The sequence below is a fragment of the Callorhinus ursinus genome, unplaced genomic scaffold, assembly GCF_003265705.2.
Source record: "Callorhinus ursinus isolate GAN/ISIS: 27379988/994484 unplaced genomic scaffold, GSC_fseal_2.0 scaffold47, whole genome shotgun sequence".
NCBI classification, from domain to species: Eukaryota; Metazoa; Chordata; class Mammalia; order Carnivora; family Otariidae; genus Callorhinus; species Callorhinus ursinus.
This window is the reverse complement of record NW_027397109.1, coordinates 7636468-7651183: the sequence shown is the minus strand read 5'-3', so window position 1 is coordinate 7651183 and position 14716 is coordinate 7636468. Positions and strand designations below refer to the sequence as shown.

Below are 14716 nucleotides of genomic sequence, written 5' to 3'. Positions count from 1 at the left end.
ACAAAAAATAAAAAGTATCATGGACTATGTATTTTTTCAAAGAGAAAGTCAATCTTGGAAGAAGCTATTTACCACCAGTTACGACATATCTAAGCCTCCATTAATCCACTTCTTAGGTGTTATTTCCTGTCAAGAAAAAAAGAGTGCGCACTGAGCCTCACCCCTTTCTCGTGGCACCAAAAGGCAGTGGAGGGCATGGAGAGAGGACATGAGGGACACCGATGCTGAATCTGATAAACTGGCAGGTGAAAAGCAGATGCTGCGCTCCTTTGTCTTTCTCTGAGTCTGGGTCAAAAATCAGTGTCCAAAAAGGTAGTGAGTGTCCCTTTGTGAATAGCTGAAAAGAACTCTGTGGGGTATCACTGAAAAAAAAGCATGTTTTTTCTTAAATCAGGTGATTCTGATGAGTATATGCTCTTTGTGGCTAAGTAGCTTATTAACATGTTAAGTAAGTGTCATTATCACAGTACTTTCAAATTTTGCTGAGGGTTCCAAATCTCCATTTTAAAATCACCGTCCAAGTTCACTATCACATTTTTCATCATGGATGAGAAGCCAACACTTCGCTTATAATTAGATAACTTCAGTATTTTTCAAATAAAAATTTACTTTTTCATGAATTTCAAATTTTCTACATGTTCTCTATAAAAGAATGTGCTTAAATTTGAAGGACTTATTTTAGAACAATTAAATTTCATGCCTAGGTGGTAGATAATTGAGTCATAGTCTCTAGTAGCTGCTGACACAAAAGCAGTCATTTGTTTACATTTGCCATGCGCTGAATACTTGACTGAACATCCCCCCCAAAAATGCCAGTATCCTCAATTCCTGTAGGCTCCTTAAGTCACTGTTCACTTCACTATACTGTACCTGTTAAGGAAAATACAGTGTTTTTGTCAACAGTTAGATGTAGAGGAGATAAAAGCAGACCATGATTACAAATTGAAACTATAATTCCAAAACATGGTATCAACGTCAGGTCAGTTAAAGTGCCTAAATGCAGAAACAGAATTCAGGTTGCCTGAACCTAGCCTGAACCTAGACATGGTGGCGACCGTGGGCCTGGAAATCAGGCCTTCACTGGAAATCACATATGGTGTCTCAAAGAAAGGGCCCAGGGCTACCCCAGGTGGTCACATGGTCAGACACTCCTAAAGAGCCTCCAGAAAAGCTAACAGGAGCCATTACATACACTGCCCCAGTGAGAAACGCAAAGTGGTTTCTCCAAGGACAGAAGGTGTCCTCCCTTCATCAGGCAATGTTCTCAGTGCCTGTGGAGAACCAAGGAGGGTGGGTGCTGGGGGCCGAGAGGAAGCCCTACCCTAGCTTTCGTGGTGTCTATCCACATCTCTCTTTCTGTTGCTGTCACCCTGACACCAGCTCTGTGAGGATCAAGCGCCTCACACATGGTTAGAATTCATCAACAAATACAGCAACAATATCAAGTAGTCTAAGAAACCATCATGGGCTTTATTACATTTTCTTTACTCTTCAATAAAACCACAGGATATGGTACTTTTTGACCTTTTCAAGATTCAAATTCAAAATTCCCCAGTAAAAGACTGAACTATGAAGCAAAAAAATATTCTCCCTCATGCATTCAAAGTATATATACTATGTAATGTTCAAAATCTACTTCCTTTTGAACTAGCCTTTCAAATTGAACCAGGGACAGAGAAAGGTTCCAGAGATTTCTTCCTGAGGGGCTGCTGGGCAAGGGGTAGGAGCTGGTGGAACTGAGGGGTAGGAAGGGGTGAAGAAACCATTCAGCTTGAATGAAAAGGATGGTAATCATATCAATCATTTAATTTGGTAGGCTATTAGAAAATTCAGATTGGGGCGCCTGGGTAGTATAGTTGATTAAGCATCTGACTCTTGGTTTTGGGTCAGGTTGTGGGGTCAGGTCATGACCTCAGGGTCATGGGATTGAGCGCCGCATTGGGCTCCATGCTCAGCACAGAGTCTGCTTGAGTTTCTCTCTCCCCCTCCCTCTGCCCCTCCCCCATCCCCCCCTCTCAAATAATTTTTTTTTTAATTCAGACTGATGGGGCACCTGGTTGGCTCAGTCAGTAGAGCATACAACCCTTGATCCCAGGGTTGTGAGTTCAAGCCCCACATTAGGTGTGGATAATACTTAAAAAAAAATTAAATCTTTAAAAAAAAAAAGCAAATTCAGATTGAAATAGATTGTCCAAGATGAAAATATAACCACCAGAAGAAGGGAGAAGCAGAGGAGAGGAAGGTTGGAGAATGGAATAAAAATCAACTTGAGAACAGATATTATACAGCCATGTACACAGCATTATTCACAGGAGCCAAGAAGTGGAAGCAACCGAAGTGTCCACTGAAGGGTGAATGGATAAGCAGAATATGGTACATATATACAACAGAATATTATTCAGTCTTAAAACGAAAGGAAATTCTGTCAAATGCCACGACATGTATGAACCTTGTGGAAATTATGCTGAGTAGAATAAGCCAGTCAGAAAAAAGACAAATATTACATGATTCCACTAACATGAGGCAAAATGTTTCCTACTGAGTGCAACTGAGGTAAAGGGTGCAGGGTGGCAGCTATGATGGCCAGGGACTTAGCTAATGTCCAAGCTGGAAGGTAAGTCAAGATCTCTGTTCCACAAGAGGTAGGGAAAGCCGGAACTGAAATCAAAGTATAAAGCTACCACCCTCAAAGAACGAACATTCAATAAATTTCTGGCATGCACATGATGTAGGAACTCTGAAGCAAGTAAATTAACAGAAAATTTGGTCCTGGAAAATTTGGTTTTGGGGAAAAAAAAAAAAGTTTTGCAAAGCCTCTCCAAAGGAACAAAAGCTCATCTGACTACATGAGGATGCCACAGCAGAAGAGCACTAAAGATGAGCTCAACTCCTCTCCCCCTAAAAAACACTATGACAAAATATATAAGGAAACCAGATCACCCACCCAGGAGCAGACAACACACAGGAATAGTCTACAGGACTTCTAGTAAGGGAAACACCAAATGCCAAGGTATATAAAACAATTTTTGCTTATTTACTAAAGACATAAAAGAGAGAATCAAGACCTTAAGAAAAAGACAAAGTACTATGACAGAAGAAGAAAAGGCAAATTTAGAAAAGACCAAAATAGAACCTTTAGAAATACAGTCATTGAGATCAGAATCTCTCAAAGGACAGGTTCAATAGCTGATAAGAAACGGCTAAAAACAGAGCCTGTGAAATGGAAGAAACATAAGGAAGTTATCCAGACTGTGGCACATAAAGACAGAGTTAGACAATCTGAACAAAAGGAAAAGGGACAGGCAGGATAGAAGGAAGTCCAAGAAACATACAGAAAGACAAGATCAATCTTCTGACTCAAATAGCTTAACTCCAGAACAGGATTGTTAAATCCACATTCGTTGGAAGTGCAGTCCATCAAGTCAAAATGATAACCTTTTTTTTTTTTAAAAGATCTTATTTATTTATTTTGACAGAGAGAGAGAGAGAGACAGCGAGAGAGGGAACACAAGCAGGGGGAGAGGGAGAAGCAGGCCTCCCTCCGAGCAGGGAGCCGGATGTGGGGCTCGATCCCAGGACCCTGGGACCATGACCTGAGCCAAAGGCAGATGCTTAACGACTGAGCCACCCAGGCGCCCCTCAAAAAGATAACCTTTAAAGCAACCCAGGAAAAGGCAGATTTCTCACAAGCAGACTCAGCAAAATTTCTACAAAATCAGAGGCCAGAAGACATCCTCAAAATACTGAGGAAAAATAACCATCAACTTAGAATTCTACACCCAGATCAACAATCTTTCAAAAGATAGAGTGAAACAGAGAATTTTTTTCAGACAAACAGGCATTCACAAACCTTCACTGAAAAAAATTACTAAAGACACCTTTGACTAAAGAAGAAATTTGAACCCCAAGGAAGTAACAGGATATAAGAAGCAACGACAAGCAAAGAAACTGATAAATATGTGACTCAATCAAGAAAAGGTGTTGACTAGGGATGCCTGGGTGGCTCAGTCGTTAAGCATCTGCCTTCTGCTCAGGTCATGATCCCAGGATTCTGGGATTGAGCCCCGCATCGGGCTCCCTGCTCTGCGGGGAAGTCTGCTTCTCCAACTCCCACTCCCCCTGCTTGGGTTCCCTCTCTCGCTGTGTCTCTCTCTGTCAAATAAATAAATAAAATCTTTAAAAAAAAAAAAAGGGTGTTGACTATAAAAATTACAAGGATAATAAAAGTCTCTAAGGTTGTTGCAATTTTTTTTAAAAAGGCAGGCGTGATGACACTAATACCAAAGTGGGATCTAATACCAATAGCTCAGAACAGAACAAAGATGTACACTATGTTATGACAAAAGATATCATCAATAAATAAGGTGTAGTCATAAACACTTACACAAAAACAACATCAAGGTAAAAAACGTAAAGCAAAGTCATGGAAATACAAGAATGTAAAACATAAAACAGAGGGGATGACTTTAACATACCTGTGAAACAATGTAACATATCACACAGCCAACAACAACAAAAAGATTTAACTTTGAAAAAATTAACAATTTACTGATGATTTTTTAAAACTGCTAAATTACAAAAAGAAACTTTGCAAGCCACATTGACTATTATTAGGTAAAACAAGAAATCAGTAACAATGACATCCAACTTCCACCTCTCAAAAAAGACTATCTGCAGGGCACCTAGGTGGATCAGTGGGGTAAGTGTCTGCCTTTGGCTCAGGTCATGATCCTGGAGTCCCAGGATCGAGTCCTGCATTGGGCTCCTCATTCAGCGGGGAATCTGCTTCTCCCTCTGACCCTCCCCCCTCTCATGTTCTCTCTCTCTCAAATAAATAAATAAAATCTTTTAGAAAAAAGACCATCTGCTAATTAAGAAAAATAATTTTACAGAAGCCCAGGATCAAGGAAAGATCAAAATTAAAATTATAAACATCTAAAAATTAATGTAAATTGGAGAACTCTCTATTGAAATCAATGTGCTATAAATATACCTACACTCAATAAAATTTTAACTGTAATTGCTTTTATTATAAAAAAATGAATATGTCAAATATGCAACTGACATATCAGTTACATATCACAAATCTACTAAACTAAGAAAATAACACAGAGGAGGAATGTATAAGGATAAAAAGTGGAAATTAATGAACTAGAAATGTTATAATAGACAGCCAGTGACAATTCTTAGTAGAAAAAAAAAACCAAAAGCCAAAATTCGCTGAAGAACACAACGTGAATAGACCAATATGTAAGACAATTAAGTTATTGAGAATCTATCACTTAAAAAAAAATCTATCATTTAAAATAGGCACTTTACAGACTTTACAGATGAGCTAACTTACAAAGATCTTTCCCATGCTAATCTACAGAAAAATATGGAAAGCTCACCAATTTATATTACAAAGCCAGCACAACTTAGCAAAACTAAAAATAGTGTATGCTAGTGTACATGCATGAACAAACTCCAGACCAACTTTATATATGATTATAGAAGCAAAAAACTTAATATATTAACACATGGATTCCGACACTATATTAAGTGAATAAGTGATAAGGTTTATTCCAGATATCCAAGGATAATTCAATGTTAGGAAATCTATCAACATACTTCAGTATATCAATTACTGAAGGAGAAAAACCAAGGGACGATATAAATATACGACTAAAAACATCTGAAAACTTCATCAGTCATCCTTCAAAAGAATTCTAAACAGAAGTTAACTACCTAAGTATGACTTTTAAATTCCTACCTTGAATACTAGATTGGAGAGTAGACAGGGAGGAATATTTATAAGGAACATCTTGGGCACAATTGGCAAAAGTTGAATTTGGACCATAGATAACAGTGTTGTGTCAATGTTAATTTCCCAACTTTTATTATTGCCCTGTGTTTATGTCATGCCCTTACAAGGAAATATACACTGAAGTATTCAGGGGCAAAGAGGCATGAGGTCTGCAATGTCCTTGCAAGTGATTCAGAAATAGTATGTAGACGGATGCATTACTGATGGATCAGTTGGTCAATAAGAAGTTTGGGGGTCTGGAAATGATAAAGCAAATGAGGCAAAAAAAAGTTAATAATTGGTGAGTTATTAATATACCCTAGGTTAAGGGTAAGGGATTCTTTGGACTTTCCTTGTAACTTCTCCACATGCTTGATAGTGTAGCAAAATTTAAGTAATCAAAATTACCTATCTACTAAGAAATAAAAGCAAACCTCGGACAAGACATGAATGTTTCCTTTCATACTCTCCTTTGACATTACGAAGGTTTCAATCAATGCAATAAGTAAAAGAAATAAACAGTAGAACACAAATATCAAAACATGAAGAATACTGAATATGAAGAAACAAAATTATTTATAGGTGATATGAATATAGATATGGAAAGCCCAAACTTACTTAAAAATAGAGTAAATAGGAAAATTTCTAAATAAGAGAATAAATAGTTTCTCTGTAGAGGAGTAGTGAGTACTGTTAAAATGTTAACCAGGAGAAGCAAAATATGAAGACAGCATTATATTGTATCATGAACAAGCAGCAATATATGAATTCCACCTTGTCTGTCCACCTGCTTTCCCTTTATTTGAAATCACCTGGTATATCTTTTCCAGTCTTTTTTTATTTTTAGCCTTTCCAGCTTTTTTTATTTTTAAGTCTATCTCTGGATCTTGCTTTGTTAGTCAACCTGAAAAAGTTTTTTAACTAGGTTAATTAAGCCCACTTACATATATTAATACGGTCTATATATCTGGCATCAGCTTTGGCAGATTTTTTAACCTTACATTTAAAACACCTACATGAATACACGAAGTCTTTTGGTATGTGGGCTGCAGTCTCTGCTTGCTTGTTCTCTCTCTCTGCATTTCTTTAGGTATGCAAGAAGGATCTAGGTTCTAGTTACTACTTTTCTATTAGTACCTTGTATAACCCCCTCGGTAACATCTTCTTTTGGATAGTATCACCTCACGACTATGAGCAATAATGCAAGTAGCTAGTAAATGCTTCTTCCTCTCTCCCTTACTCTTCTCAAACCATCAATTTGAGTCCCTAGTATTCATTCGATGCTAATATTTATAGTCTTAAAAAACCTAAATAAACTTAACCTTCTCCTCCTTGCTTTGTCAGCTTCAAGAGACATTTTTTACATCTAGTTAATTTAACCAATGTGACAAGGAGCTTATTCTGCTTCCCCCTTACTCTCCCCTCATCTCCTGCCATTTATTTTTTTAGCTGTATAATTCTATATAATCAGAGCACATAACGCTTACGTATTAATTTGCCCCCTACTGTCATGTTTTAGTTTTATAGTTAAAAACAGTCAATGTTCACCCCCTAAAATTTATGAAAATTGTTGCCAATCATCCTATAGTTTTCTGAAGTTTACTCTCTAGCAGACTCCTCATAGGTACAATATTCCCAGAGTTCTTGCAAATTCAAAACTATGCATCTGTGGTCTTTGTATTTAAAGGACAATTATCTGAATATAGGATGTCTGACTCACACAGTGAGCATATTAAAAACACTGAGGTTCCAGTTCCAGGTAGAGTAAGCAAGCATACATTACCCTGTGTCTCCCACCAATTGCAGCTATAAGACCTAATAGAATGCATAGAATAAACAGCTTGAAAACTCTGAAAAGTGAAATAGCAGTTAGACGGAGGAAGAACAATACAATTCAAAGTACCACCAAATAGGCAGTAGTTTATCATTTTTCCCTCTACAGCGTCCCCCAGCCAAAACTCAACATAGCCTGAAACCCAAAATTGAGCATTCATGCAGACAGAAAAAGCCCAGAAGCCCTCTAGTTCTGGCTCAAGGATTTGGAAATAGGTTTCCCGGTGCCAAAAGACAGTAAGGCAATCCCCGTTGTTTTCTCGTTTGGATTTCCTTCTCTTCTTTCTCTCACACCCCAGCCCCCCAAGCAATATCATAGCAGCGACAGGAGCAGGCAAGGCATAGAAGAATCTTCCTCTCTGATGGCAGGAACTTGGTCCCAAGATAGGGCAAAACCTTGTTGCTGACTCCCTATCTGCCCTCCTCCTGCACGGCCTCTACCCAAATGTAAACACAGGAAGGAGGCAGCAAAGCAAGGTAAAGCTCTAGCCCTCTTGGAGGACTGGATAAGGGAAGCCCCAAGGAAACAGAAAACATCCAGGTCACAAGAGGGAGGAGCCAGGGAAAGAGATGCCCAACATGTATTTATGAACTCAGGGCTCATCCCCAAGGTGTGCAGGTGTTATGTACTACCTATCCTAAACAGAAAACACAAACTTTGGGAACAGACCTACAGGTCAGATCACTGTCCAAGAGCCTGATTGGCCACTGGGTGGCCCACGTGCAGGACAGATGTGAACAGGACAGCAGAGACTTTGAAAACTGAAATGACATCAGAACCACCACCCACAGTAGGCTGGTCACGAGCTGTGATCTACACTCAAGAGGATGGCTTGCCTACTAAAACAAAAACATCAACATTCTCCCTGGGATTCCAACAATACCCAGAGACTCACAACATAGTATTCAACATGTCTAGGACATGATCCCAAATTACTCAGCATGCCAAGATTCAGGAAAATGTCAATTTCCATGGGAAAACGATGACAAATTTTGGAATTCTCAAACAAAAAGACTTTAAAGCAATGATGATAAAAATGCTCCAGGAAGTAAGGGTCACTGTTTTGGAAATGAATGAAAAACTATAACCAAAAAGTAAGGAGGAAAAATAGGAGATATGAAGAAGAACCAAATGGGATTCTTTTTAAATGAGAAGATAATAAATATAATAAAAAACTCACTGGACAAGTTTAATGGCAGAATGAAGATGATAAGAGCAAATGTCGGTCACCTTCTCTGGCAACAATTTAAATCACCGTGGATTTCCACCAGAAAACATGGAGGATGGCTGGAACTGGACTATTTTTCAAGGCTGAAAGGAAAGAATTGCCAACCCAGAATTATATATCTAATGAAAATGCCCTTCAGGAACAGATGTGAGATAAAGGCATCCTAAGGTAAAGAACAACTAGACACAGACTTTTTAAAGTTCATACGGAAGAAGGGCCAAGGCACTTCTGAAACAGCAAAGAGTGTGGAGGGGCATGCCTCACCAGATAGCGAAACTCACCATGAAGTTACTGTCACCAAAATAATGTGGTATTGGCTCTGTGATAGACAATTAAGAGAGTAAAACTGAAGAGAGCCCCAAAACTGAACCACACAGGAAATCTGTCTGAAAGCAAATCAAGTTAGGCCCTTTTTCCATACCAAATGCAAAATCCATTCTGGATAAGATAAAATTTGAATGGAAAAAATAAAATGAAAACATTAGAAGGAAGTTTAAAAAAAAATCTGTGTGACCTCTGTAATGATAACCCTCTTAAACTCAGAGAAAAGGACCCAGAAAGTGTAAAAGAGAAAAAGAACAGATTTGACTACATAAAAAGTCCTTAAATCTTTTATATGGCAAAAGACACCAAAATTTAAGCCATATGAGAAACAAGGATATTGCAAGAAAATACTTGCAACATATAATAAAGTAACCATGGAAATGCAGATCAAAGGAAAACAAGAAATATCTTTTCTTTTTCTCCCATCCAGTGAATAAAAATGTTAAGGACTGCTAACATCCTGGGCTGCTAAGAAGGTGGCAAAAGGGCACGTTATGAAATGCTTCTGTGGGTAGGAATGATCTTCTGAGGAAGTCAATCTAGCAATACCCAACAAAATTCTAAATTTGAATACCCTTTGACCAGCAATTCCACCTTGGGGAATCTATGCTCAAAAAACAAAAAACCAAGTACTAGCATCTAAGGTTAGATAAACAGCAATGTTTGTACACTGATACAACCAGAATATTCCCAACAGGAGAATAACTGAATAAATTATAATAATTCATACTATGGATTCTAACACAGTCATTACAAAGAATGGGGGTGATAATAATAATAATGGGTTATGGCTGGGAATATTTATTATATACTAAACTTACAAAGTCAGAGAGTATGGTATGTGGTATAATCTTTTTGTAAATTTTTTTAAAAGAAAAGAAATATATTCCACACATATACATAAATTCTAATGCTTTTGTGATTGTACAGGAAAGCATGGAAGGATCCCATTACCCAACACTGGTACAGTGGGTCGGGAATTGGGATAGAAGGAGGCATTGCTATTATGTTTTCTTTGTTACACTTCTATGTTTCAGTTATTGCAACAAGTATATATTGTTTTTGAAGTATGAAAAAATCCAACAGTGTTGCTTTTACAGAAAAAAAAAAAAACACATATACACACATACATACCCAGTCATGCAGTCGGCTCCCAATGACCATGTCTTTATCAATGTACGTCACTGGTCATGTGGATAATTCACAATGTGAATTTGTCTCTGATGTCCTGGGCCTTACAAAATTTTCAAAGAAACATAACGAAGCTGCTCTGCTAAAGGACAACTATTCAAGACCTAGCTCCATGAGGCTCTTAAAACTGTTCATACGGATCATCACCTCTCAAAATGGGCCAGGCATTCATCCAGGAGGGAGACGACCTACCTCCCAACTCCTAGCTGGGTGGCAAGGACCTGAGGCAGCAACACCATTTGAAGGTGGTCCGCAGATGGCTGAAACAGCAACTGCTCCCTCTGGCCAGACCTGCTGCCCCCCAAACCCCTCGCGCCCCCTCTACCCCATCCCTCCACCCCGCCTATCTCCAACTTCGCCAAGGTGCTCCCTAAACCTTACATATCCGTCCCGGATGCAACGCCTCTCCACATTTTTCTCGAATGTTCATCTCTGCATGCATGTTTTGTGTTTTTCCTAAGAAACAGGGGTGTGACCTCCTTGAGGAGCTTTACCTTTGACTCTTTACCACAGTGCTTTATTCTACCCTCTCTGCCTCTACCTAAGGGGGACGATTAAAGTCTAAGGGCTAATGAGAGACGATGGACTCTGAAAAACAAACTGAGGTTTCTAGAGGGGAGGAGGTTGGGGGGATGGGTTAGTCTGGTGATGGGTATTAAAGAGGGCACGTTCTGCGTGGAGCACTGGGTGTTACGCACAAACGATGAATCATGGAACACTACATCAAAAACTAATGATGTATGGTGATTAACGTAACAATAAAAAATTTTTTAAAAAAGTCTAAGGGCTACAAGTATGGACTCTAACGTCAGAGCAACCAAGTTCAACCCTGACAGTGGCCACTTAGCTGGGTAACCTTGAGCAGGTGTGATGGTTAATTTTATGTGTCCGTTTGACTGGGCTAGAGGATGCCCAGATAGCTGGTAAAACATAGTTTCTGGGTGTGTCTGGGAGGGTGTCTCTGGAGGAGATTATCATTTGAATCAGTAAACTGAGTAAAGATTGCCCTCACAAGGAGGGCAGGCATCATCCAATCCTTTGAGGACCTGAATGAACAAAAAGGCAGAGGAAAGGTGAATTCGCACCCTCAGGACTGGGTGAGCTGAGACATCCATCCTCTCCTGCCTTTAGATACCAGCAATCCTGGTTCTCAGACTTTCATTCTCCCACCAGGAATTACACCATTAGCCCCCTGGTTCTTGGCCCTTTGCATTCAGACTGAATAACACCACCGGCTTCCCTGGTTTCTCCAGCTTGGAGATGGCAAGATCATGGCATTTTTTGGCTTCCATGTCAGCCAGTTCCTCAAGTGAATGGATGGATGGATGGATGGATGGATGAGCAAGGTACTGGTTCTTTCTCTGGAGAACACTGACTAATACAGCAAGTTACCGACTCCCCCTCCATTTCAGTGTCCCCAGCAGAAGCTGCCAAGACTTCTTAGGGCTTAGACCCAGCCCTGAGGCTGCCTGTTTTCAGGATTCTACTGGCCAAGGCAAGTCGGAAGCCTAGTCCAAATTCAAGTGAAGGGATCTGCACAAGAGTGTGAGCACCAAGGGCCACAGATGAAATGTGCTATCACACCATATAAAACACTCAGCTTAACGTCTGGCACATAGTATGTGCTCAAAAAATGTGAGCTCTTTTTCGTATGCATTATTTTCTCTTAAATAGAGGCAAGTTATTTTTACAGTGATTCTTTACCATGTACAAACCACAGAGAAGGCCTAGAAATCTAGAGATTTCTACAGAGCCCTCAAACTTTGTTACAGAAGATGCAGAAGAGCTAGAGGGCGGCCCTAACTCCGCAGGGCAAAATTCAGAATAAAGCCAGACACCCTAGTCACCATTCTTAAATGAAAAATATCCTTGCAGGGCAGTCTCCAGGTCTCGGAGGATATATATAGTAAGGGGCCAACGTTACCACTCACAGCCAAGCTAACATGCAAACCTGTCCCAACATAACTGGAACCAACCACCATTTCTGCCAAGGGCAGGCTCAAAATGTGAAAAATGGTACATATTCTGTATTAGAAGAATCTTAAAGGTGCTTGCAGCAGATTAAATTTGAAGAAAGAAAACAAGGCAATGAGAGAGCGGATGTAAGGGCGTAGAGTAGGAAACAGAGGATTGAAGTTACTCAAAATTTCAAAAATATAAGCAGTTTGTTGTGTTCATTGTCATCCCCAGAGCCTAGAGGAATGCCTACACATGGCAGATATTTGCAGAATTACTCTGAATTGGGGGAAGTTAAAACGAATAGGTTATACTTGTTGAAAGGAATAACACTGGAAATGCAAAGTGAATTGTTTTACAATTTACCCCTTCAAGCTAAAATGGAGTGAATGTACATTTTTCACACAGTTTTTCTACTGTGTCCAAGTAACATTTTCCCTTTTAGGTTTATCGTTAAAAGGCAGCTATTTTTCAATGCCCTTTGGGAGTACCAAAAATCATAGCTAAGGCTAAATGGGAGAAAGGGAGGCTCAGGGAGGAGCCAGGAAGTGAAGCTAATTTACCAGTCTGCCACCTGTAGGCTGGTTCCAGCAGACATAAACATCAGTGCCCACAAAACAGACGACATGAAAATAATGCATGTTAAATAATGCTAAAAACTGAGCAACAGATGTGTGAAAACTATATCTAGTGGTCCAATTGAATTATGGCTCCCCTGTTCCTGCCTCCAACGTCCTCTCTCTGATTTAAACACCCTGAGCTATGGCCACACATACTGTTGTTCCTAATCAGCTCTCCCAAGACTTACCCGAGGTCTGAAATAAGCTTTGAAAATTAATACCCCCATTAGGATGAAGGACCACACCTGTATCGATCAGGGTGCCACAGAGTCAGTTTTACTCAGATCTCATTTCAAAAGCCATGCAATGCGCTTGGAGAACAGAGGCCATTACAAAAGAACAACAACATGAAAAAGCAAAGCTGGGCAGAACTGCTAAACTTCAACATTCAAGAACAAACAGCAAACATTCATTACAAAGGCTTAGTTTGGATTTCTGGAGAAGGAATTAAAACATACTGAGTTTACAGTTTAAGCCTATAAGACGTACTTCGGCACCATAAACCAAATGTAGTTACAGATGTCAAGACTTCTCAGAACAAGTGCTTCTCTTTATAAATGTCTGCTCTCCATGTATTTTTTCCGTTTCCATATGTCCACTCTTTATCAATATATAGAAAACACAACTTTCATCAAAAGGCTATAAAAATCCCCCCCCCCCCCGCCCCGCAAAATTAACTCTTGGCGACAGTCGCTTCCTTATAATAGAGATCTCCTGGTGGCTTTCTCCTATGGAGGCTTGTTAGTCCCTGGCTTCTCTAATTTGGGGGTCAACAGCCTGAAAATCGGGTCACCGTCGAGGTGTGGAGCTCAGAAAAACACGCCCCCGGACGCGGGTTTCGGGTCGCCGGCCCAGTCCCGCCGCCCACAGAGCGTTCCGGACGAACGCGGGAAACGCCAAGTCCCAGAGGTCAAGTCTGGAAGTGGCCGCAGGGCGGGGGAGGGCAGCCGGTTTCCCAAAGCCCCGACTGACCCGCAGCCGGACCGGACGCGTCCCGTGCCCCCAGCCCCTATTCCCGCCGCCGCGCAGGCGAGACGCGCGTGCCGAGTGGCAGCCCCGCACCCGGTTCGGACCCCACCTCCCCGCCTCGGTCAGGGCCTCCTGGCTGCTGGGTCTGCACCGAGTCCACCTGGGCGAGTCGCGGGTCCCCAGCGCGCAGAGCCCGCGAGGGCCCAGGGCAGACCCCGCGGCCGGACGTGCGCCCGCTGCCCACCCCTCACCCGGCGGTCCCCGGGGCCGCTGCAGGCTCGCCGGAGGGCGGGCGTCTGGCTTCGGTTTTCTCCAAGAAAAGTAACTCGGGGATCAGCGCTATAGGAAAGGGAAAGCGATGCTCCGAGAGCGGTGAGTAAGGTCCCCGGAGTTATTGAGCCCGGAGTTTTCTGAACTGCACCCCGCGCTGCAGCAGCTCGGCCCCGGGCGTTCGCGCCCCGAACTTGGAGCCCGCGGTGCCGTCCCGGGCGGGCTGCCGGGACGGGCTGCCGCCCGGGGGCCCGAACCACCTCCCCGCCCGGCCGCAGACACTCACCGAGAAGCCGGCCCAGAAGGGGCAGGAGTGGCGGACGCGGGCCGAGGTGGTGAGCGCCAGCGCGGCGAAGCTGACGGCCACGATGAGGCATCCGAGCGCCATCTGCGTGGCCCCGAGCGCCAGCACGATGCGGGAGCGGCCCGGGCACTCGCGCAGGCGGGACAGGCTGCGGGGCAGCGCGGCGGGGCGCGGCGCGCGGGGACCGCCGGCCCGAGGCATCGCGCCGAGCGCCCGCACGCCTCGCCCCGCTCCC

General features: G+C 41.9%; 1 protein-coding gene across 3 annotated transcripts in view; it reads right to left on the bottom strand.

Annotated features, from left to right (window-relative positions):
• ENTREP2 (endosomal transmembrane epsin interactor 2) overlaps positions 1-14682 on the bottom strand; it is a 459294-nt gene extending 444612 nt beyond the window's left edge. For all 3 annotated transcript variants that reach the window (XM_025893132.2, XM_073882519.1, XM_073882521.1), the window contains exon 1: positions 14464-14682. In XM_025893132.2, coding sequence (XP_025748917.1) covers positions 14464-14682 — 219 coding nt within the window. The remainder of the gene's footprint in view (positions 1-14463) is intronic.
• Between the last annotated feature and the right edge of the window lie 34 nt (positions 14683-14716).